At 53.5% G+C, this 25,276-nt stretch overlaps 1 protein-coding gene across 3 annotated transcripts; it reads left to right on the plus strand.

Moving 5' to 3' along the window:
- The first annotated feature begins 4,299 nt into the window (after positions 1 to 4,299).
- Sgta (small glutamine rich tetratricopeptide repeat co-chaperone alpha) lies at positions 4,300 to 21,050 on the plus strand. Of its 3 annotated transcripts, none has more exons than XM_052165225.1 (12): positions 4,300 to 4,369; positions 11,982 to 12,117; positions 13,405 to 13,511; positions 13,673 to 13,760; positions 14,909 to 15,008; positions 15,561 to 15,665; positions 16,355 to 16,493; positions 16,883 to 16,945; positions 17,627 to 17,664; positions 18,763 to 18,852; positions 19,027 to 19,149; positions 20,106 to 21,050. In XM_052165225.1, exons 2-11 carry the CDS (start codon positions 12,018 to 12,020, stop codon positions 19,142 to 19,144), a joined length of 948 nt encoding a protein of 315 aa, XP_052021185.1. In that variant the 5' UTR covers positions 4,300 to 4,369; positions 11,982 to 12,017; the 3' UTR covers positions 19,145 to 19,149; positions 20,106 to 21,050. The 3 variants fall into 3 exon arrangements, with proteins under 3 accessions (XP_052021185.1, XP_052021186.1, XP_052021188.1); XM_052165226.1 differs by having other exon boundaries at positions 20,135 to 21,050; XM_052165228.1 differs by having other exon boundaries at positions 13,676 to 13,760.
- Positions 21,051 to 25,276: the final 4,226 nt, after the last annotated feature.

A 25,276-nucleotide genomic window follows, 5' to 3' on the forward strand; every position in this document is an offset into this window, starting at 1 on the left:
CAGTCCGTTGTCCCTGGGGAGGGACAAATACCTCTGCCCTCTTTCCCTTGTCCCCATCCCCTTCTCCCTGGTCCTCTTTTCCTGTTTTTGTCCCTTATCCCTGCCCTTTGTTCCTCTGAGGAAAATACATCTTTGTGCCGAGAACTTAGTCTTGTCGTGTCTTGAGTGACAGTGGGGTTCCCTACAAGAAGTGGCAGCATTAGGAGGTGTGGTCTTTGTTAGCATTTCCTCCAGGCTCAGCCCTACAGTTACCTAGCAACAGCCAGGTACAAGGCTGGTTGACATAGAAGGACCCTCCACCCTCTCTCTGTCTGTCTTTCTCTCTCTCCCTGTTCTCTTCCATCCCCACTCGTTCCCAGCAGGTCTCTTTTCTTCTCTCTCTCTTTCTCTCTCTGTCCTTCTCTGTCCCCTTTGTTTTCTGCTTCTGCTTCCTTTCCCACCCCCCCTTCCCATGTCCCAAATAAACTTCATCTTGTCCTAGATCTGTTGTATGGCTGATACCTTGGGGAAGGTGCCTCAGCTCGGGCCCACTGAGGCACCCTCCCACCACACCAGGCCACACATTTACAAAGCAAATCAGCCTTGTTGGAAGAAGTGTGTCACTGGTGGTGGGCTTTGGAAGTCTCAGATGCTCAAGCCAAGCCCAGTGCCATTCTGTCTCCCTGCTGCCTGCTGATCTGAATGTAAGAACTCTCAGCTCCATCTCCAGCAGCATGGCTGCCTGGGGGCACTCGTGCTTCCCATGACAACGGATCGGACCTCTGAACCTGTAATCCAGTCCCAATTAAATGATTTCCTTTACAAGAGTTGCCACGGTCACGGTGTCTCTTCACAGCAATAAAATACTAAGACGTCACTCCTAGTTTTCTTTGTGTGTATGTGTGGGGAGTGGCAGTTGAGATGTGATCTCATTCCATAGCTTCCCCCAGCCCCATGGTCCTTCTGCCTCAGTCTCCCCAATGCTCATATGAGCCAGTATCTCCCTGTGTCTGTTTTATTTATTTATTTGTTTGTTTGTTTATTATTTTTGTTTTTTTGAGACCGAGTTTCTCTGTGTAGCCCTGGCTGTCCTGGAACTTGCTCTGTAGACCAGGCTGGCCTCGAATTCAGAAATCTGCCTGCCTCTGCCTCCCAAGTGCTGGATTAAAGGTGTGCACCACCATTGCCTGACTCTGTGTCTGTTTTTATTTCTTCCAGATTTTTTCATTTGTCGGCAGTGAGGGAACAGAGACACAGTCACACTGTTATCATGTGCAGCCTGAGGAGACCCCTAATCTTTCAGGACTTGTTTGGCTACAGACTACACAGAGATTCATGACTTAGATGAGAAAAGAATTTTGTGAGTGGCCTATAAATGAATTATTCCTCTTTGTAAAAGGTTATTTATCGCCGGGCGATGGTGGCGCATGCCTATAATCCCAGCACTGTGGGAGGCAGAGGCAGGCGGATTTCTGAGTTCGAGGCCAGCCTGGTCTACAGAGTGAGTTCCAGGACAGCCAGGGCTATACAGAGAAACCCTGTCTGGAAAAAACCAAATCCAAAGGGAAAAAAAAGGTTATTTATCTTACGTATGTGAATACACTGTCACTGTCTTCAGGCACACCAGAAGAGGGCATCAGATCTCATTACAGATGGTTGTGAAGCCACCATGTGGTGCTGGGATTTGAACTCAGGACCTCTGGAAGAGCAGCTGGTGCTCCAACTGCTGAGCCGTCTCTCTAGTCCCCTGAATCAGTCGTGATATAAATGTTAGTAATGAACGAACTCAGCGGCTGTGTCTCTTTACTTTATACTGTTCCCAAATAATAAGAAAAAAAAATGTTTACTTAAGACTCCACTTCAATAGCTGAGCAGCTAAATGGTCTGCCTTAGTCTCCCTGCTGGTCCTGCTCCCTCCCAGCCCCGTGCGTATTATCATAGTTCTGGCTCTTTGGGCTCCAGGTGGGCCTCCATGTTCTGTCTCCTCACCCCTCCCTTCCTCACAGCTGGAAATCCTCTATCCTCCTCACTAACCTGAATCTCCCTCTCTCCTTCCTTTGGCAGGCTGATGTCCCACCCTATTCTCTCTTCTGCCCAGACATTGGGTGATCAGCATTTATCGACAAGGCAGAGAATCAAAGGTAAGATCTGTTTACACAAAGATGAGACAGGATAGTCTTGGTATAAGCATTACAGTGCTCTGTCCCAAGATTGAAAGAGGCAGGAGGGCAGAGATCAGCATTTGAATAACACAGGGTAAAGTTTACAGAATGCACAAAAAAACCAAATAAAACAACAACAACAACAACAACAACAACAACAAAAACCTGCTAGAGTTTCGATTTGATGAGGTGACTTGAGATCGGCCATCTTGGGGCAGGGGGGATGTGGGGGTCAAGGCAGGACCTGAAGCAGGGCTACACAGATGCACAGTCAAAAGCAGAGAGGGGCACCGTCTTCCAGCCTGTTTCCCTTCAGCATCTCTTTTCCTAGGGGATGGCGCCACCCACAATGGGCCAGGCCTTCTCACGTCACTTATGTTTAATCACGGCCACACCCACAAGCAGACCAACTTCATCATGAAGACTCTTGCTAAGTGATTCTAGGTTGTGCCCATTTGAAAGTTAAAACTAATCTGATGAGACAAAAATCGGAAATCACAGGTGGCAAGAGGGTTTCATGACATCTGTACCCTTTCCCTGTAAAGGGAATTTTTGGTGAGGTTTCTAGAAAATAGTATGTTTTCAGCCTGGAAAGAAGAAAAGCTTTAGAGAGTTGGTAATTGCTCTGGATGGAGACTGGCTTCAGCTGCCTGTGAAGGTGGCACTGTCTTCTCTCCTCTCACATCCCTCACAGCTGCCAGGTTTTCTATTCTGACTTATCGCACACCCAACATCCGTACTCAAGCCAGGACACTCAGGTAATTATAACCACGTCATATTAGTGGTGGGGTGTGTACAGGGGAATGGCAGAAGCACGGCATATCTGCACTTGGACACCGATGCAGGGGGATGAACATACGTTTTTGTTTTTCTTTTCTGTTTCCAAGACAGAGTTTCTCTGTGTGGCCCTTGCTGTCCCGGAACTCACAGAGATCCACCTACCTCTGCCTTCTGAGTTCTGGGATTAAAGGCCTGTGCCACCATAGGCTAACTGGATTTCTATAAGTTTAAGGTCAGCTTGAGCTACATAGTAAGACCTGGTAAAACAAAAATAGGAGAGAGAGCTCAATGGTTAAGAGTACACATAGCAGCCAGGCAGTGGTGTCGCACGCCTGTAATCCCAGGACTCTGGGAGGCAGAGGCAGGCTGATTTCTGAGTTCAAGGCCAGCCTGGTCTACCGAGTGAGTTCCAGGACAGCCAGGACTATACAGAGAAACCCTGTCTTGAAAAGAACCAAATCCAAAAGAAACCAAAAAAAAAAAAAAAAAAAAAAAAAAAAAAAAAAAAAAAAAAAAGAATACACATAGCTGGGAGGCGCAATTTGAGCCCAGCCTAGTCTTGGGAATTCCAATGCCCTCTTTCGGCACTTTATTCCCAAGCAGACACCCTCACAAAGACATCCACATAATTCAAAATTAAAGATAAATCATTATTTTTCGAGACGGGTTTTTTTCTATGTAGCCTTGGCTATCCTGGAACTCACTCTGTAGACAAGGCTTGCCTCAAACTCACTGCGATTCCCCTGCCTCTCCAGTGCAGGAATTAAAGGTGTGCACCACCACTGACTGGCTGATAATCTTAATTGTTTTTCTTTTAGGCATCAGAAAGAAGTTGGAGTATGCAAAAGATAAACCTGTAAATAGGTCTCAAATATAATATAAAATAAATGAAGTAGACTGCTTAGTGGTTAACAACACTTACTGCTTGCACAGAAAGTGGGATATGCCAGTTTCCAAGATTGGCGAGGTGGATGAAGAGTTCCGGGCCAGGCTGGGCTCGTGAGATTGTCATTTTGAAAAAGAAAAAAATTAAGAAAACAAAACCAAAAATTTCAAAGAACCGGTTGGTGGCTTTGATTCACATTTGTCTTGATGAAAGCGGCTATATCACGTGATGGACTCCATACCACGTGGTCAGCCTTGGTGCCTCTGGGGTCCGCCGCCGCCCCACCGTGCTTTAGGCCTGACCCGCTTGGTGCCGGTCAGACTAACTTCCGGTCTCCGTGACGTCTCCGGAGGGCAATTTCTATAACAACCAGCTTGTGACCGCCTTCATATGACGTCACTTCTGTTTTAGAGCAAAGGGTGCACTTGGACGCATGCGTAGAAGGAAAAATACACAGGAAATTTTTTTCTGCGCAGGCGTCTTGGTCCTGAGGGCGGGGCTTAGCTGCGCCGCGGTGCGCAGGCGCAGCCGTCGGTGGGTCGGGTCTTCGGTCGACTGAGAGGTGAGGCTGGGGGCTCCGCCGCGCCCCGGATGGGCATGGGGTTCTGTGGGTATAACTTCGCGGTGCTCTGGAGCCCTTGAGACAAAAATGGTTTGTGATCCGGACTTTTTCCGCCCTCCTGGATCACGTGAGCGAGCGGCACAGAGGGGAAACTGAGGCAGGCGGCATCTCCCCCTCACCCCCACCCCCTTGTAGCTTCTTCTCACGAAAAGGTCAGCGTTTAGGTGTAGGGGGCGGACCTCCGTTTCCTCGGGGCCTCTCGGGTCTAAACCCCTCTCATGTTGCCATTCCTCATCCTGGTGACCTTGCTTAGCCTGTTGCCTGCCCACAGCCTCAGTTTCCCTCTTCTGTACAATGGACGTTGTCACCACCGTCTGAGCAGTTGTTGGTGCTCGTACCCATTTGGAGGGTGTGTTTGATTTGGGTGCCAAAAGTCGGTAGAGTGTGGGGTTGAAGGGCAGAGGGCCAGCTGTCTGACTGCAGTGCACGCTGGGGCAGATCGCTTGTCCTCTCTGAGGAGTCGTTCTCTTAATATAATGGTAAGGCAGGTGTGCGCACACACAGGCAGTGGCAGAAGGATCGTCAGCTTCCATGCTAGCAAGGACTACATACTTTGTCTCAAAAAACGAAACAACCAAAACCAAAAGCAAAGGCCCTAACAAACAGCCTAGATCTTTGGTCCATAACCTATAACCTTACTCTTTCATTTGAACTTAGCTAGACTACAATGTGAGACCCTGTCTGAAAATGAAATAGCCATAAGTTAATAGTTTGTTTTTTGAGACAAAGTCTTCATCTGTCTCTGGCTGTCCTGGAACTCACTATGTAGATCAGGCTGGCCTTAACTCCCTCCTCTGCCCAGGATTAGAGGTGGTACCCACATGTGGCATCACAATTGATTTAAAAAGGGTGTTAGTCTGGTCCCATTGTTGTAAGCTGGGGTTGCTGGCTATCATCCCAGCTTGTAGGAGGACGAAGCAGGAGGATGGGAGTGGAGTTCAGGGCCATGTTGGCCTACATGGTGAAATCCTCCTTTCAAAAGCCAGGCTCTGGTGGTCTCCCACTTTGATCCCAGCACTCAGGAGGCAGAGGCAGGAGGATCTTTCTGATTTCAAGGTCTGCCTGGTCTACAGAATGAGTTCCAGTACATCCAGGTTGCACACTGAGACCCTGTCCTGAAAAGCCAAAACCAAAAATGAAATGTTAGCAACAACAAAAAAGCAAAGTCAGTTGAAATCTGTCACCTGGAGGTTAATTGCATTTGCTAAGGTCCATTAGCAAAGGTCTGTTAGCCCACCAGTTGATTGAGATGACTTTCCTGTTTTGTCCCTCTGTGGGTCTTTGTTCAATCAGTCTTTCCTTTTATTGGTCATTCTCTGTTCACAGGGACCTTGGGCCAGTGTGTGAGGATGTTTGTGATTGGTGTGACTGAAGTGACACTGGATAGGGGTCGTTGCCCACAGAACAGTGCTTCTATTGGGGAAACAACTCAGCTGGCACGAGGATCTGAGTTCAGTTCCCTGTGGATTCCCCAGGGAAAATGTGGAGAGCACTGGTGGCACTTGTCATTTCAGAGCAGGGAAGGCCCAAGATAGGCAGATCCTGGGCTCTCTGGACAGCCTGTTTAGTTCCATCATCAGCCCTGTGTCCCAGAGACAGACACTGCCTCTAAAACATATATGCTGCCTGCAGAGAGGACACCCAGGGTTGATCTACCTCTGGTTTCCACATGTGTATGGACACACACGTACACACACCACACATACACATATACACACATCCTCATATACTCACACATACATACATCACAGACATGCATCCCTCACATACCCAAATACACACACATACATCACAGACACACACCACATACACACATGTACACACACCACATAGATGCACTCACATACACACACCAAAAACTCACATAGGCACACACAAATGCACACACACTAATGCTCCTGCTAGCTGATAGTAGAGCAAACCTGGAATCCTAGCACCCCAGGGGCAGACGTGGCAGGTAGCCTGAGGCCAGCCAGCAGTGTATATTGAGCTCTGGTGTTAAAATGGAACCCAAGCCCAGCAGCTCCTCATCTTTGAGGCCTCTCTGTAGGTCGTGTGGGTCCCAAGATTGTGTGTGCACCCCATTTTGTAGGGTAAGGGATTGCCTACTGGATTGTGTACTCAGAGCCGCTGTCTGAGGTCCCAGCTGGTGCAAGGTGGCAAAGTGTTGGCTCCACAGCAGAGCTATGTCTAGGGCCTTCCTGGTGTTTTGTTTTGAGACAGGGTCTCCTTGATCTCTGTGTGCTGAGCGACACTCACCTCATTGGGACTTGGCCCGGACAGCTTCACCAGATTCCTCAGAATAGACTTGGACTCTGTGGCCAAGCCCGGCACTTGCCACACTGACCTCCAGGGAAGTTGAGAGGTTGGGGAGACAGGCAGAAAGTAGCCCAGGCCACCTCTGTACTTGTGCCAGTCCTGCTAGGGGCTCCTGAGTCCTGGGTGGCAGCCGATGCTCAGGCCTGGCTGGGCTTGGAGTGATCCCTGAAGCGGTCTTGCACTCCTGAGTTGTAGCTGGGTATCCAGGAAGTTCTGATTGCACTGAGGATTCAGGCTAAACATCTATCATCGCACTTCCTGGCAGAGAGCATGACTCCCAGCTGTCACCCCAGCCCACTGTCACATACCAGCTGCCCTGTGATGAGAGTCTATGTGGGAATCAGTCCTACATCTTTATACCTGGGGCAGGAGCTCATGTACTCCAGGCTGCCCCCGACTCTGTAACTGAGGTTAACCTTAACTCCTCCTAATCGTCTTCCCACGTGCTGGCATGACGGTTGTGTGGGCACACTCTGCTTTGTTCGTTTTAAGATTTATTGATTTTGTGTGCACGCACGCACACGAGTGCATACATGCGCACACAGAGCTGTAGAGGCCAGAAGAGGGTGTGGATCCTCTGGAGCTGGAGTTCCAGGCGGTTGTGAAATTTCATTTAGGTGCTGGGAACTGAACCTGGGCCCTCTAGGAAAGCAGCAGTGCTCCTCAGCAGAGAGCGGTCCCTTCTACCTGCTCTGTTTTCCAAGACAAACTCAGTGTGCAGCCCCGGCTGGGGCTGGCTTTAACCTTTCCACAGCATCGGTGAGTGTCCGAGGTCCGACCTCTGCTATGTTAGGGATTTAGAAGGAGAGGGGCAGTGTTCCCCAAGAGACTTCATGTGACTTAGAGACCCGTCTTTTCAGCTTGGTACTTGCCACCACTGTGGTGTGGCTAGCACTGGGGCTCAGGCTCGGTAGGCGACTGTGCAGAGCACTCTGGGTACACAGACAGAGACAAAGCCTCGGGGTTGGGAGCAGGGTGGGACTGGGGTGTGTAGCTCTCAGGTTTTAATCTGGTGGGGGGGATAGCCTTAAACCTTGGTAGGTTTGGAGGGCCCCTCTCTCTGTCCCCAGAGCAGGTGCACATATAGGGTCTGCCAAGGTCTTTGAAGGCTGTGTGCTGCGACATTGCTTCGCAGGTGGACGCGGACTGGGGTTTGGAAGTTGCTGTGTATGGAGGAAGGCTGGCAGGGTGTAGTCAGGCAAGGGAGGGCCTGCAGGCTGGAGTGAAACCTTCATTTTGTGGACTCACTTGCCCTTTTAGCTTCTTTGTCCTTGTCAGGGGCCTAGGAAGGACACTCGTGAGCCATCACAGGCCTAGGGAAGGACATTCATGATTTGTGCTGGGTTGGATTTGGATTTGTATAAGCTGGGATGGAAGTTGATTTGTTGAGCGGGCTAGCCTTAGACTTTTACAGCCTCTTAACTTGAGCCTCTGACCCTGGAACTAGGTGGGAGGCCAGAAAACCCAGCCATCCTCCTGTCTCCACTCATGCACCTGGCGCCAAGGTTATTGGTCTGTTCATACAACCAGTATGGGCTGCGGTGCTAGGGGTCTGAATCAGGGTCTCCCACCTGCTTATCAGCGTCTGTTACCCACTTGGCCATCTCCCCTGTCCTATGGTTTGATTCTGTCATGAGTAAGCTGGATTGAGGCAAGAGGCAGTGCATCTGAGGCTGCTGGGTGGCCACACTGTCAGAAAGAACGGGAGAGGGAGACAGGTGTGCAGGCAGCAGGGAGGGGTGCCGGGCCTCTCCCTCGGGAGCTCTGGGATGGGTCCTGGTGCCCCCTCACCCGGGCCCCACAGACCATGCCTGGGCGGTGGGCAGCTGCACTCATAAAGCCACACTCGCCGAGCAGTGATGGCGCACACCTGTAATCCCAGCACTTGGGAGGCAGAGGCAGGTGGATTTCTGAGTTCGAGGCCAGCCTGGTCTACAGAGTGAGTTATAGGACAGCCAAGCTATACAGAGAAACCCTGTCTCTGAAACAAAACAAAACAGAAAGAAAGAAAGAAAGCCCACACTGTTCTGAGATAATAGTCTTTTGAGAGCCTTGTCTCTTAGCCAGAACCTTCCCAAACCCAGCAGGCCCGGGGTGTGAGAACTGGGGCCTCATGACTGCAGAGAAAGGTCAGTAGATGTTGGGTGCTAGAACCCCAGGGAAGGCCCTTCACGGCCCAAGTGTCATTGGTTCACAGCTGGGTGGACTGGGGTCTTTGCCAGGGCCACTGTTCCCTCTTGAGTGGTGATAGTGCCTGCCAGTGGCTGGCCCACAGACCCGTGTTGTCATAGAGGACCCGCACATCAGGTTTGGTACTGCCACAGCAAGCTCCACCCCTTCCACTGGAGGAGCTCCACGCCTTCCATGGAGGACAGATGTTCTCTGACAGGGCATGCATCCCTGATCTCTGCCCACTCCAGACTGGGAGCTCCCTGTTCAGACATCACCCAGGGTTCCCTGTCTCCACCCCAGCCCTGGGTGATAGCGTATCACTGTGCCTAGGTGCTAGGGATTTGAACTCAGGTCCTCATGTTTGCAGAGCAAGCACTGTGCCCACTAAGCCTTCTCCCAGCCCTAGGTACTATTTATGTTTGTGTGTGCGGTGTGTCATGGCGCTGTGCATGTGGTGGTCAGGACAGCGCAGGAGCCAGCTCCTCCCTCCATGTGGGATCAGGGAGGGAACTATGTTGCCGTGCTTAGGGAGAGCTCGCTTACCCACTAAGACACCTCTCTGGCCCACTGGTTCTATTTTTATTCATTTATTTGTTTATTTAGTCAAGGTTTCACAATAGCCCAGGCCAGTCTAGAGCTTGTCCCCCTGCCTCAGCTCCAGAGTGCTGGGATGCGAGGCAAGTCCATCATGCCTAGCAGGCACAGGCCCAGTGGACACTTGTGTTGAGAGGCTTCCTTGTGGAGGAGCTGAATGTCCAGCTGCGGCCTCTGGACTTGAGCCTACCACCTTTGTTTGATCCCTAGGTTGTGTCCCTGGTAGTCCATCTGTTCTTCCAGCCGGACCCTGAGGCCAGGTCTGAGCCAGCTGTATTACATAGAGTAGTTGCCCCTTGATGCTGGCGGGAGGTGGAGGGTCCTGGGTAAAGGAACAGAGTTCGCTCTTGCAATCTCAGAGCCTGGATGGTGGCTTCTGAGGGGAGCGGCTATCGCAGGCTCACCCCACCTCTGTCTCCATACAGTGGTCTCCATGGGGGAGGGTTTCAGATATCTTTGTTATATTAATGTTTTGAGGATAGGACCCCAAAGTTGGTACATGCAAGACAAGAACTAGGGACTGAGTGGCACCCCATGACCTCTGCTGGCTTTAAAAACTTGCTTACCTGTGTGCCTGTATCTAGAGAAGAAGGTATAAGATCCCTGGGGCTGGGGCTGTCGGTACTGTGGGTGCCGGGAACTGGGGGTGCAGATCCTCTGCAAGAACAGCTTAACCTCTGAGCCATTCCCAGCTCTCACCCCTGTATTTACCTACTTGTCTTGAGCCAGGGTCTCCCTATGCTGCTGTGACTTGCCTCTGACTCCCAGCAGTCTGCTTGCCTCAGCCTCCCTAGTGCTGGGAATAAAGATGTGTGCTAGCACACACAATCCCAGTCCTTACAGGTCAACTCAGACTGACCTTGAACTCAATGGACCGAGGACCAGGGATCACAGGCATGTGCCAGTGCCATCTGAATTTTTCCTTTTTGTGTTTTAACTTGAATGAGGACCCACTCTGGCCTCACCTGGTCACCTCTGTGAAAACTCTGTCTCTAAAGGCAGTCATATTTGGCCTCTGGGGTCCAGGGGCGTCTCTGTTTAGAAGCTTAGGGGATACTGTATGGCAGGTGATGCTACTGTCTGACTATGGGATCCATGACCATGGCACCAGCCTGGGAGCAGTCTCCCATAATGCGTCTTCGTGTGTGTTAGCTTGAGATCGGACTCTGCCCCTCTCAGGTACTGGTCCAAGGCTGCTCTCTAGAATGTTCTTAGGCTAGTTGTGGGGCTGAAAGCGTGGCAGAGTGGTAGTAACTGGTGCAGTCCTCAGGCCGGGGTGCCTAGGCCACGCAGGCATGTCCACAGTGGTTGGCCAGCGTCCCACACTGCTAAGCTCAGGACTAAGGCCATGGCAGAAAGGACTTGCTGTGTACTGGGGAGGGACAGGATGCGAGCAGGCTTGGCCAGGAGTCACTCCGCCTGTGGGAGGGACAGGCACAGGGAGCAGGGGCCACAGAAGGACATGCCCCACGTCACCATCTCCATTCCAGGAATGAATACCGGCTGAGTTTGTGTCTGCCTCAGGGTGGTCAGCGCCCTTGAGTGACCGTGGCGTTTCCATCAGCCCTACTCACAGCTGGCAGACCACGCCTACGCTCTGTGACCCAGGCCCTGCTGGCCTCTCCATTACACGCAGGACTGTGGTGGCTGTCATGTGATTGCATGCTAGGTGCCAAAACTTTAGGCCAATTCCTGTCTGACTAGAGGCCTCAAGCTTCCAGTGTCTTTCTCCCTGCTCTCTCCTCGACTCCGTCCCTGGTGTCTGCCGCTGTATAGGGGTCCAAACACTCTCTCTGAGGGTGCCTGTCAGTGCCAGCCCAGCACTCATGGCTTTCTCTGAGGCTTAGGGATGTGACCTTGACACTGTACCCACTCCTCTGCTGGCTCACCTGGTGCCAGCCAGGTTAGCTTATCTCCAGGGATATTGAACTCACCTGCTGCCTCTGAAGGTTACCTGGGCTGAAGTCACTCTGAGGTGGTCAGGAGAGCCACATTCAGCTGTCCCTCTGGAGTCCAGAACTGTCCTGGTGTCACCACACAGTGTCAGCAGTGGCCTTGCAGACCTTGCAGGGCTGTGAGCTGCAGCACCTCCCAAGCTGTGGGTGTAGGGTGGGTCAAGGAGCTGGGGGTTGGTCCTCAAAACCTCGGGATCCCAGAAAACAGCCCTGCTCACCATGCGCTGGGTGCACTGGTTGCGAAAGGATAAGTTGAGGAAAGAGGCAACAGTGTTAGCTCAAGGCATCTGTCCTCCCTAGTGCTGTGGCTGGTGTGATGGACTCATTTCTGTGTGGCAGACAGGTCCGTGGCTCCATGCCCAGGGCATCCCCAGCTTCATGGGGGAGGAAGGAAGGTTCTACACAGTGGCCCTGACACTAGAACTGACCAGTGCACTCGGATTGTTTGTGGCAGTGGTCGGGTGCAGATCTCCATCGCTGGCTCCTTACCTGGCACTTTGCTGTCCCCACAGATCCTGAGCAAGCAGTGTCACCTCACCAGCCTCGAGATGGACAGCAGGAAGCGCCTGGCCTTTGCCATTATCCAGTTCCTGCATGGTCAGCTGCGGCATGGCGGGCTATCGTCTGATGCCCAGGAGAGCCTAGAGGGTAAGTCTGGGCTGTTGCCCTGCCAGCCTCCACTAGGGCTCAGGACACCACACACGTGGGAGGCAGCCAGTGCGCATGCCCAGCTTGGGCATCTGTATCCTTCCTGGGCTCATGATGGACGTGGCAGGTACCTGACACCCCACTGGTGCCCTTGCTCCCCTCGCTGCTCCTTTCTGGCTGTGGACTGAGTCCCCAGTTCCCTGTTGTCAGTGAAGGAACCGGTTCACACTCCTCAGCCCCTAGTGTGCTTGTGACACCACGTCTCACAGGACAGTGGTTCCTGTGGGCAGCCTCCTTTGCTGAGGGAGGCTTGTACCCCCCTCATTGTGTAGCACTATTCCTGGGGAGATGTGACAACTGGGATTGCCTCAGATGGGAATAAACCAAAACACAGACAGCACCAAAGCCCAGCTTGGTCAGCCAGTAAGTCTATTGGGTCACTTACAGGAGCAGAAACCACAAAAACTGCTGTGACCCCAGAACCCACCCCTGTTTGGGTGGCAGCTCCCAACCCTGGAGCACAGCTCACAGTCTGCAGGCAGTGGGGCAGGCCTCGGAGTCCTTTCTCGAAACTCCAAACTTGTGAAGCTGAGAGCAGTCCTTCCTGCCTGTGTGTGTGCTAGCCTGCTACATCTGGTCTGTGTGGAGGCTCTGGAAGCTCGAGTTATCCACTTCTTTCTTAACCAGCTTCCCCGCAGCGTGGCAGTTTTTATCCAGGGACTGCAGATCCACGGTGTGGATACTGTGTCGGAGAAAGGTGGGGCTGCCCCAGGCCGTAGAGACACCAACCTCTCCATAGTGGTTTGCACTGTTCCCAAGCGACAGGCCTTATGCTGATAGTTAGATCAGACTGAGCCCCAGCATTGTGACCCCACTGAAGACACACCCACCTCAGGCCTCATGTGCCTGCCTCCTTCTGTCAGAAGCTCCACAGGAGCAGACTAGTGAGCGTGTGTGAGAGAGGCTGACTGGAGGTGACTGAGAAGGACCGTCACAGGGTCAGGTGCTTAAGGCCCGTTCAGAGACACATGAGGGCTGGCCTGGGCTTGCTGGAAAGAATACTTGTTCAGCTCGTGTGAAGTCCTGGCTCAAACCAGGTATGGTAGTGCACACCTGTTATCCCAGCACTCAGAAAGAGGGTACAGATGGATCAGGGTTTTTGGGACATGCATGGCTATGTAGAGTGTTCAAGGATAACCTGGGCTACATGAGAGTCTATTTCAAAAATGGAAGATGCCAGAGCTTCCCGTGGGCTCCAGTGAGGCTGACTTGTCTCACCCCACACAGTTGCCATCCAGTGTTTGGAGACAGCCTTCGGGGTGACGCTGGAGGACAGTGACCTTGCTCTGCCCCAGACCCTGCCAGAGATATTTGAAGCAGCCACTGCCAGCAAGGTGAGCCTGGGCTTCCCTTGACTGTGCCCACGATAGCATGGGTGTTTGGACTTCACCAGGTCACCCGGGTGTGCTGTGCTGAGGCTTGACAGCGCTCTGAGCTGTGTGGGATCCTGCAAGGGCAGGTGTAGCAGGGCACAGTGGGATTGTTTTACCCCTAGCAGGAGATGCCACAGGACCCGAGGGGCCCTGACAGGACACCACCCTCTGAGGAGGACTCAGCTGAGGCAGAGCGCCTCAAAACAGAAGGTGAGGGAGACAGATGTCCCCATGGGGCCTGTGCAAAGTGCTGAAGGGATACAGCCAAGATCAGGGAGATCCCATGGAGGGGTGGGGAGCCGGAGAGCTGGGGTAGCAGCGCCTGAAACAGCCTCCGGCACTCAGGCACTCAGTTGGTTCTAAGCCCAGGTTTGGTGCATCCAGTGCCCTCTTTTGGTGCCTGTCGGCACTGCGCCTGCACACACACACACACACACACACACACACACTATTCAGAATAATATATGTTTATGCTTTAAAGTGGCAGAATTAGGCAAATCTCTGAGTTCAAGACAAGCCCAGTCCACGTGGTACATTTAGGCCACCCAGAAATACATCATAAGACTTTGTCCCCAAAACAAAACAAAAGACAGGGTTCCTCTGTGTAGCCCTGGCTGTCCTGGAACCACCAAACCACCAGGCTCTTTTAATTTTTTAAAATATCTTTTTTAGGTGGGAGGTGGTGGTGCACGCCTTTAATTCCAGCACTTGGGAGGCAGAGGCAGGCGGATTTCTGAGTTTGAGGCCAGCCTGGTTCACAGAGCGAGTTCCAGGACAGCCAGGGCTACACAGACCCTGTTTCAGAAAACCAAAGGGGGAAATAAAGCTTCCTGGCCTGTGCGGATTTCAGGAGTAAACCACAACCACGTGCTCAGGCAGGCTACAGCCCCTCATAGCAGGCCACGTGGGACTCCCAGAAGGCAGGCAGTCATGGCATTTAACCCAGGCTAACCCTCCCTGTCCATGGCTCTGCATGAGATGTGTTTGGCTGAAGAATAGGCTTGTGTAAGCTGGATTCTTACTATTGTCACCAGATGCTACAGTGGGCCAGCGTGCACCTGGCACACATGACGCTGGTGTCGGTCCTCAGTACCGCATTCACCAGGCTTAGTGTCACATTTGTCACCCCCATATTGGGGGCGGTGAAGGCAGGGAGGGTCGGGAGCTGGTTGCATCTTAAGTTTGAGGACAGCTTAGGATGCATGACCCCCTCACCCAAAACACAAGTCTCAGTGTGACCTGAGGATTGGATCTCCTCTGGTCTTAGACCAGAGGAGATAGGTGTTTTATGGGCAGCATGGGCCAGCCTGCAGCAGCATGGGCCAGCCTGGGCTCTTCTCCCTCTCTCTCCCCTGCAGGTAATGAGCAGATGAAGCTGGAGAACTTTGAGGCAGCTGTGCACCTCTATGGCAAGGCCATTGAGCTCAATCCCGCCAACGCTGTCTACTTCTGTAACAGGTGTGGGTGGGGCCAGAGGGCACGGGTGAGCTGTGGGGCGGGGTGTAGACTGTGCATGGTGAGCAGAGGCCATAACTGGGTACTGGTGGCGCACTCCTTTAATCCCAGAGGCAGGCAGATTTCTGAGTTTAAGGCCAGCCTGGTCTACAAAGTAAGCTCCAGGACAGCCAGGGCTACACAGCGAGACCCTGTCAAAAAACAAACAAACAAACAAACAAAAAAGTCGAGGTCAGGGGTGGCAACATTTTAAGGTTGCGTGATGCTCACAGGACCCTGAGCCGTGTAGTCTGCCTCACCCAGCAGACAGATGGACGGGCAGACACACTTGTCCTGGGGGCTCTCATGACATGCAGGCTGTTTTTCAGCTGTTGTGATCTCCTTTAGCTTGAAGCAGGGTTTCATGGAGCCCTGCACACCTGCAAGGCCTGTGTAGGCTTTGAGCCTCTGTGGTCCTGGTGTGGTGGGCCATGGTGACTGCCTTCCTGCCCCCACCAGCTCTTGGAGAGGCCTCCTATGGAGGCCTGGGAGTCCCTGACAGATTCCTCTCCCCAGAGCCGCGGCCTACAGCAAGCTGGGGAACTACGTGGGGGCTGTGCAGGACTGCGAGCGCGCCATTGGCATCGACCCGGGGTACAGCAAGGCCTATGGCCGCATGGGGTAGGTACAGTGAGCTGCCAAAGCCAACGCTTCGTCCCCCAGATCTGCGTGGGCCCTTCCCCTGTGTGGCTCTCCACCCTGCGTGGGCCCTTCCCCTGCGTGGCTCTCCATCCTACGTGGCTCTCCGTCCTCCTGCGTGGGCCCTTCCCCTGCGTGGCTCTCCGTCCTCCTGCGTGGGCCCTTCCCCTGTGTGGCTCTCCATCCTGCGTGGGCCCTTCCCCTGCGTGGCTCTCCATCCTGCGTGGGCCCTTCCCCTGCGTGGCTCTCCATCCTGCGTGGGCCCTTCCCCTGTGTGGCTCTCCACCCTGCGTGGGCCCTTCCCCTACGTGGCTCTCCGTCCTGCATGGCTCTCCGTCCTCCTGCGTGGCTCTCCGTCCTCCTGCGTGGGCCCTTCCCCTGCGTGGGCCCTTCCCCTGCGTGGCTCTCCGTCCTCCTGCGTGGCTCTCCGTCCTCCTGCGTGGGCCCTTCCCCTGCGTGGGCCCTTCCCCTGCGTGGCTCTCCGTCCTCCTGCGTGGGCCCTTCCCCTGCGTGGGCCCTTCCCCTGCGTGGCTCTCCGTCCTCCTGCGTGGGCCCTTCCCCTGCGTGGCTCTCCGTCCTCCCATGTGGCTTCATTGTTTTCCCCAGCCTGGACAGGGCACTGGGTCCCATCCAGCCCCCAGCATGACTCCCCCACACATTCTTGTTCCCAGCCTTGCGCTGTCCAGCTTGAACAAGCATGCAGAGGCTGTGGCCTACTACAAGAAGGCCCTGGAACTGGACCCTGACAACGACACGTACAAGTCCAACCTCAAAATTGCAGAGCTGAAGTTACGGGAGGCACCGAGCCCTGTGAGCCCATCTCTCAAGAGGGGGTGATGGAGTCCAGGCTGGAGCCCCTGCTCTGGGAGTGGGAAGGGTAGCGCTGAGGCTGGTGAGGAGACCTGGGATGCCGTGGTTAGAAGCCGACACAAGGGTGATGTTCAGGCAGAGCACTGGGCCATGTGGGTCATGGAGCTGGGCACACGCAGCAGGGAACCTCTGGTCTATGAAGTGGTAATGGGTATGATGGCCACAGACAGGGTACAGACTGCCCGGTGTGTTCACAGCGACAGGCGGGTTGTAGGGACCTCCTGGCAGCACCCTCCCGAGGAGTGTAGGGCTTCCTGAGGGTAGCAGGTTGTTTTCCCCCAGAGTGGCCAGCCTGGCTCCAGACACCATTAACGATGCTTCTCCTGCAGACGGGCGGCGTGGGCAGCTTAGACATCGCCGGCCTGCTGAACAACCCGCACTTCATCACCATGGTAGGCACACGCCTTCGGCTCCCCTGCCTCGAGTCTGCCTCCCGGTGAGGTATCTAACGGGAACACCCAGGGCCCACTGCAGGAAGAGCAAGCCTGCGGCACAGCATGCCTGCTGGGGTCCCTGCAAGGCCACAGCGGTGTGAGGCCGCTCCTGCTGTTTCCGTGTGCTCCTGGCTCCGTGAGCACCACAGCATCAGCTAGCAGAAGCTGGCTGAACATCCTTTTTAACTTTTACTTTGTACATGGATGTTTTGCCTGCATGTAAGTCTGTGCACTATGTGCGGTGCCCAATGCATGCCCTCAGAAGGGGGCGTGGCTGCACCTGGCTGTCCCTGCCAGCTGCAGTGTGTGACTGAAGCATTGTTTGTGCAGCTCAGGACTCCCCGGGTTGCAGACTTGGCTGTTTGCAAGGCTGAACTCAGCTAGGCGTGGCGGTACAGGCCTGAGAGTGGCTGAGGCGGGGACACGAGGTGGTCATTCCGAGTCAGCCTGGGTTGTACACTGGCCTTGCGTGACACAAGGGCTTAGGCACTGCTCTGGTGTCCTGTAAGTTGGGGCATGTGAGGACCAGAGCCTGCCTCAACATTGCAGAGGAAGGAGTTAGCGTCCATGAGAGACAGTCCAGATGGACGGCACAGTTCCCTGGGAGGTGCTGACCCCTGCGCCTTCTGCTCTCTTTAGGCGTCAAGCTTGATGAATAGTCCCCAGCTGCAGCAGCTGTAAGTGACCCTGCTCTGACCCTCCTGTGCCTGCAGCACAATTGACAGGAGCATCTGTCTGTTCTGTTAGCTTCTACTTTGTGTGTGGATGTTTTGCCTGTGAGACTGTGCACTATGTGTGTGATACCCAGTGCAGCCAGATGGGGGCATCAGCTCCCAGGGGCTGCAGTTAGATGGCCTTGACCCTCTGTGGGGCGCATGAACCTGGTGTTTCATGGCCGTGACTGTTCTGTGGGGCATGTGAACCTGGGGTTGCATGAGAGCAGCCAGAGCTCTAACTGTGGAACCATTCTGTTTATTAATTCTTATTATTTAAAATTTATTTTGATGGGAGAAATCCAAAGTTTTTTTAATATTAATGTTTTGAGGTAGGATCCCACTGTGTACCTCCAGCTGGCCTGGAGCTCTGTGTAGACCAGACTGACCTTGAACTCAGAGCTTTGGATGAAGTTGGGTAGCCTATGCTGAATGAACCTGTGTCATTGCATGCTGCCAGTGTCACACACGCAGCTGCTACTGCTAGCTCCTTGGAGAGCCTTCTGTCCCAGTGAGCCATCGTTCAGTCCTCCCCAGATCCTAACAGCCACGCACTGTGCTCTGTCCTCACAGAGTCCCCTTGTGGACATCATAGTCAGGCCTCTGGTCTGCCGCTCGATTTGACATAGCATTCTTGGTGTTTGTTTGTGCCACAGTGTATTTCAGAGCCATGTTCCTGCTCTGGGATGTGTTCAGTGTGTCCTGAGCCGTGTGTCCTGAGCACTGTGGATAGGTGGTGTTAGCCTCGTTCCCAGACTGGGAGCCCTGGGACAGCCCTGCTGAGTCAGGGTCAGCCCTGTCTGGCTGAGGACTGGCAGGGGTGGGAGGGCTGGTTTTCCTCTCCAGCCTCACAAGATTTTTCTCAACACCGGCTTTGGTGCCTTGGGCCTGTTCTCCATGGGGTGCCTAAGGCCTGCTTCATTTTCGGGCAGCCCCCCACAGCCCTTAGCTTAGACCCCGAGAAAGAAGGGTGCATGATAGTGGGGCCGGACTGGGAGTTGTCTGTGGGTCCTGGGAGGCGGGCGGTGGCTGTGGGTCTGAGCTGTGATCTTTCTCTTGCAGCATGTCAGGCATGATCTCTGGGGGCCATAACCCTCTGGGCACGCCAGGCAGCAGTCCACAGCAGAGTGACCTGGCCAGCCTCATCCAGGCGTGAGTACTGCTCTGGTGGCTCTGGAGGCTGGGAAGGGGCTGGCACTCAGACCAAGGGGTGAACAAGGGAGGCTGCAGGAGGGGAGAGGAGGGGAGGGGAGGGAGCGGAGGATGGCCTCCTCGAGGTGGCCCAGGGGAGTGGGGAAGCACAGTGTGTCTCCTGGGCATCCGCAGGGGCCAGCAGTTTGCACAGCAGATGCAGCAGCAGAACCCAGAGTTTGTAGAGCAAATCCGGAGCCAGGTGGTGCGCAGCCGGACACCCAGCGCTAGCCACGAGGAGCAGCAGGAGTGATGACGGTGAGGCCCCCACAGCTGTCCCGGCCTTGTCTGTCAGAACCTGTAAAGAAGTCTTATTTATTTTATGTGTATGAGTACACTGTCGCTGTCTTCAGACACCAGGAGAGGGCTTCGGATCCCATTATAAATGGTTGTGAGCCACCATGTGGTTGCTGGGATTTGAACTCAGGACCTTGGGAAGAGCAGTCAGTGCTCTTACCCGCTGAGCCACCTCCCCAGCCCCTTTTGTCATTTTTTCAGTCTCAGTAATGCAGGTCAACTTCCGGCTGTGTCTGTGCGGGCACTCCTCTCTGACCACACTCTAGTCCCACAGGGGCGGGGTGGGGCTCCTAGGTGGGGGCTCCATCCCTGGACCTCACTGGGGGGGATTCTGGGAACTCGACTCTTGACCACACCCCTAGCCTTTTTCTGGGGGTGTTCTGGGGTTTTTTCCAGCATGTTTTTTTCTTGTATTCACGTGTTTGTGTGTGTGGACATGTACACTCATGACCAGCCTCGGGATGGTCCTCAGAGCCTTAGGAGCCTCCTGGTCTGGGGCTTTGTTAAGTTCTCCAAGCCCCTTCTCTGGCAGGTGGTTTCCAGGAACGCCTCTGTCTGTACCCCCGCCTCCTTTCACTGGGGAACGCCTCCGTCTGTAGCTCTGCCTCCACTGGCCGCAACAGCTCCTTCTGATAGAGCTTGGCTTTTTAATGGCTTCTGGAGACTGAGTGCGCGTCACCAGCCGAGCCATCCCCACTTCTGATGTTTAGTTTTGTATTGTTTTGGTTTTTGGTCTCAAGTTGCCAAACTGTCCCTAAATTCCTGATGTTCCTGCCTCCTCCTCTATAGAGTGCTGGTTGACAGGTGTGTACTACCACATTTGGACATCAAGTTTTCCTGAAGCCGTGCGTCCCCGGGTGTCCCTGGCTGGGCTTCTCTTCTGGCTCTGACTCTCACTTCCTGTCTTCTGTCTGCAGCTGACCCACGTGGTCCTTTCGCTTCACAGCCTCCTGGTGTTTTAGCATCTTCTCCGTTGTCGGGGCAGCTCGAGAGAAACTGGACCTGCATGTTAAGACGGACTTACCCCCACCTTGTGTCTCTTCATCCCTCCCCTGTTGTTTGTACACATACTGGCCCCACACCTTCCCAGAAGAGTCTAAGATGACGACATACCAGCACCAGTTCCTCCAGCCACCTAGGAAAGCTGCAGGGGAGGGGCTGGGATGGGTGTCGGAGTCATTGAGTGACAGCCCAGGCCCCCAGGTCTCAGGCCCCACCCTGCTGGCTTCCTCCTAAAGGGATTGAGTAGCTACTCTTCTCCCCAGGAAGCGTCCACTGCCAGCCCCAGCTGGGCACCAGCGTCCCACGCCCATGCTTGAACTGCAGGTCCCAGCAGGTGCCCCTGCCTTATCCCAGTGGCCTGTGCCACATAGGACTGAGGCCTGACTTCTGCCCAGTGTGTGGACCACCCACGTCTCAGCTTCCCAGCTTCCCTCTGTCTTCACAGCCATCAGCCAGTCCTAATTTTGTGTCCAGTCCAGCTCCATCCTCGGCCTGGGCAGCAGACATAGACGTTGACCTATCTTTGCCTATCTCGTCCTTGATCTCATGGGAATTCGGTGTCTGGTGTTGGCAGGGAGTTTGGGGGTATTGGCCCCTGGGCTCTGCCGTCAGCCCTGAAACAGCCACCAGAACCATCTTTGTTGAGGGTCAGTCTGTCCAGTGATGTGGGTGCTCCCACACCCATTCTTGGCCCTGGGAGCAGGTGGTGAGTTCACAGGACAGCTGAACCCTCAGGGGGTCATGAAGGCATCAGGCTGTGGCAGGTAGTGTCAGAGCTGTGTGTGTCATAGGTAGCCAGTAGGAAGATGGCCCCCGAGGGCAGCAGTGCCCCCTTGGGAATAAAGACAGTGATGCTTGGCTTCCTGCGTCAGCCTCTGAGCCCCATCGCCCCGAGAGCCTGTGTGCCACAGCATGGAGGAGCAGTCTGTCCGGCATGCAGGGAACTTCACAAGACCTCAGATGCATGGGCATGGGCTCCAGTGAGTGTGTGGCCTGCGCACTGCATGGGAAAGGAGGTCCTGACCTGAGGGCCAGGCCATGCCACCAGCAAGCCACCCACCTGCCTGCCGAGGGCCAGACAGCAGGGGACACTTGGCCTTCGGTGGGTACCTGCTGTTGGCTTCCATAGACAATCATGTGGCCTGCAGGCCCATGGCTGTGAGGCACAGGCTCACGGGGGTGGGCAATGTGAGGGGACCCCAGCTTCTGGGACCAGTCTCTCCATTTCTGTGTATCCAGAAAGAGGCCTTGACCTGTTTGTGCAGGCAATCCCCGTGTTGGTGACCATCTTCCTTGTTGGGAATGCAGATACTTGGCTGGCCATGTCTGGGGTGTGTAGCAGGAAGAATTGTAGGTGACCGGCACCCCAGAGCTTGAGGGCATTGGCCTTCATCCATGTGCCTGTCAAATATACAGCCAAACATACTCATGTGTGCTCTGAATCAGAAAACATAACTTTTTAAAAATTGGTTGGACAGGGTGTCGCATGCCCTTAACCCCAGCACTGGTAAGGCCGAGGCAGGTGAATCTGAGTTCCAGGTCATCCAGAGTTACACAGAGAAACCCTGTTTTAAAAATAAATTTGGGGTGTGAGGAAACATAAAAGCCTCTGTGCCGCAGGGCATGGTCGGTCCTCTGCCAGCGATGGACTAAGGTCACCAGGGTCAGTGGTGAGGTCACCAGGGCTAGTGGCGCCCTCACCAGCCTGATCATCATGGCTGGCCCGCCCTTGAGGACTTGGTCCTACCTATGTGAAGATTCTCATTTGGGAGAGAAAACAAGAAATAGAACATACTCAAATGCAAGCTGTGTTTCCCAAAGGTGGCCTTTGTCTCCAGGTTTGACAGGAGAGCCCGGCAGCATCTTGTTTCAAGAATTGCCAACAGCCAGGCAGTAGTGGTGCACGCCTTTAATCCCAGCAGGTGGATTTCTGAGTTCAAGACCAGCCTGGTCTACAGACTGAGTTCCAGGGCTACACAGAGAAACCCTGTCTCGGGGGGCGGGGGGGGGGGGGAATGCCAACAGAAGCCAAGCAGACTTCCAGTTCAGCCTCTGCTTAGAGCCTTGTGACCCCACAGTAGTTGGGTTTCTTCCTCAAGATATGTTCTTTATGTACAGCCCAGACTAGTCATGAACTCAGGAATCCTGCTCCAACCTGAGTGCTGGGATGAGAGGCCCAAGTCTTCTCGACCACTTGAAATTCAACATTTCAATCACAAGAAGGCTGAATAACAGGTCAGGGGCTTAGGTGAGTTTTACTAGCACTCAGGAGTTGGAGAGTCAGGAGTTCAAAGCCATCCTTAGCCAGCTTTGGCTCACCCAGCAGGTGTTTCTGCACTGACTGGTGTAGGCACTAACATTGTGACATCCATCTCTGCTGCCACCTTGAGGGTCCCTCTAGTGGCTGACCACCTGGGATCTAGGCGGCTTTGGGAACGCAAGTTGTGGACACGGCCATATCCAGGGATGCCTGGCTGACACTGGAGTCCCCTTGCGCAGTGGGTATAGACCTGGGAGACAGAAGGACCCCAGACATCTTAGAACACCTTGGAGCACCTGTCCGCGTTGAAGCCTTGGGTTGAGATTAGTTTTTCAGGGCAGGATCTCCTTGTGTGGCCCTGCCTGCTGTGGGACTCATTTTGTAGACCAAGCTGACCTTGGCATAAAAAGATTCCAACCTCTCCTTTAGCCCACTACCCACTAGAGGTAGTGGAAGACAAGTTATTAGGTCATGGGTGAAGTGGGCCTGTTTAGAAATAGCTCTTTGGTTGGGAGTCCGCTAGTTGTCAGGATTCAGAAGTTCAGGCCAGATGTGAGTCAGCAGCTGCACTCTAGTCTTGGCGTCGGTTCCATTCGTAGATGGTCGAAAGCTACGCAGCTTCTGGAATTGAACTCAGGACCTCTAGAGTAGAGAGTGTTCTTAATCGCTGAGCCGTCTCATCAGAATACCCAGGTTTTGTTTCTAGTGTCTTCATGGCTCTTCACAACTAATTCAAAGTTCCAGTGGGTGTGATGCCCCCTCTGGCCTCCTGCAGCACTGCACGTGGTGCGCAGAAGGAAATAAATTGAATCCCAGCACTGGGGAGGGACAGGCAGGTGCACCCTTATGAATCTGAGGCCAGCCTGATCTACACTGTTCCAGGACAGTCATGCTACATAGCGAGACCTTGGCATAAAGAAAAAGAACGGTGCTTATGTGAGTCTCGACAAAATGTTTTAAAATATGAATTCAACCTAAAGAGGCTGAGGCTATTCCAAGTGTGGCCAGCAGGGGACTCGCTGCACCTCAGCCTCCAGGCCTCCTGACGCCCTACCTGATCTTGCAGCATCTTTGGGCAAAGCTACAGCTTAACCTTCAGGCCTGCGTCCTAAAAGCACTCCTGGCGCCCAGTCGTGATCCTTTCGTTCCTGGAGCAGGTTATCCTCGCAGGAATAGGAAAACATCCCTCTAACCTGAAGTGGTTCAGTTGGCCACCCATGCACAAGTCAGAGGGACCCTGACAGGACCTGGCTGTGAGGCACAGGCTCACAGACAACAGACGTTCCCTACAGGAGCTGGGGCCTGCAGGTGAATGTGCACAGGGCCTCCGGAAGGGTCTTTCTCGGGGCTGTGCGCTACCATGGGAGGCTGGTTCCCGCTCCTCCTGTTCTGTTGAAGGTCCCAACTATTAGCTAGTTGCACTCCTGCTATCTCAGCACTCGGGAAGCTGAGGCAGGAGGATCAAAACTTTGAGGCCAGACGACTACAGACCTAGGCCCTGTCTCAAAATTCAAACAAAAAAGGTCAACAGTTTGCATGCTTGCTGCAGGTTAGAGTAAGCTTCCTTCCCTCCCGATACTGTTAGCTCTGTATGTTTGGGGGGTCGTGATGGTAGACATGTGATCTCAGCCACAGACTTTCACAGTAGTCCTTAGGTCCAGACTCCTCTACAGCCCCGCAGCCCCAGCCACATGAAGGGCTGCCTTCCTTTATGCTGCCTTTTCCTAGGACATGTTGGAGTTACAGTCCCTGCACACTCTCCTTAACACAAGGCTGGAGGGATTCAAATTGTGCATCATTCAGCCATTTTGATTATTGCATACTATTGCGCTGTATGAACTTACTACAGTATTTGTATCTGCTCAATGAATATTAGGAGTTTTAGCTTGAGAACTCCATGGTTCATATATTTTAATGGAATATTTGTATACACATGTTAGTTTTCTCTGCATATCACTTTTGTACTTGGGGCCAGAGAGGCCAGAAGAGGTGAGATAACCTATGACTGGGGTTCCAGATGGTGGTGAGGCACCATGTGCTTGCTGGGAATTGAGTCCAATTCCTCTGCAAGGGCAGCAGTGCTGCTAACCACTGAGCTGTTCCCCAGAACCAGTTCTAGCTATAAAAGAGTTATTTTGTTATTGAGTGTGTGAGTATTTTGTCTGCATGTGTGCCTGGTAACCATGGAGTCGCCATCTGCCATCAGATCCCTTGGATCTGGAGTCGTGGATGGTTGTGAGCGGCCAACCTAACAGCCTAAGATAGTTTGTATCTTTTAAAAATCTTTAGCTAGGTCTCATTTTGTAGCCCAGGCTGGCCTCAACATCTCAAATGCCAGAGCTTTAGCTGCACCACTCACTCCCCACTTCTCTTGTTTGAGACCAGTTTTTCTGTCTTAGGGTTTCACTGCTGTGAACAGATTCCATGACCAAGGCAGGTTTTTTGTTTGTTTTTTTGGTTTGGTTTGGTTTTTTGTTTCTTTGTTTTTGATTTTTTTTTTTTCTGAGACAGGGTTTCTCTGTGTGGCCCTGGCTGTCCTGGAACTCACTCTGTAGACCAGACTGGACTTGAACTCAGAAATTCTCCTGCCTCTGCCTCCCAGAGTACTGGGATTACAGGCGTGCGCCACCACCGCCCAGCTAACCAAGGCAGTTCTTATAAAGGCAGACATTTAATTGGGGCTGGCTTACAGGTTCAGAGGTTCAGTCCATTATCATCATGGCAGGAAGCACGGCAGCGTCCAGGCAGGCCTGGTGCAGGCAGAGCTGAGAGTTCTACATCTTACTCTGAAGGCAGCCAGGAGGGGACTGAAATTTCACACTGAGC

Source organism: Apodemus sylvaticus, chromosome 20 (genome assembly GCF_947179515.1).
Source record: "Apodemus sylvaticus chromosome 20, mApoSyl1.1, whole genome shotgun sequence".
Taxonomy (NCBI): Eukaryota; Metazoa; Chordata; class Mammalia; order Rodentia; family Muridae; genus Apodemus; species Apodemus sylvaticus.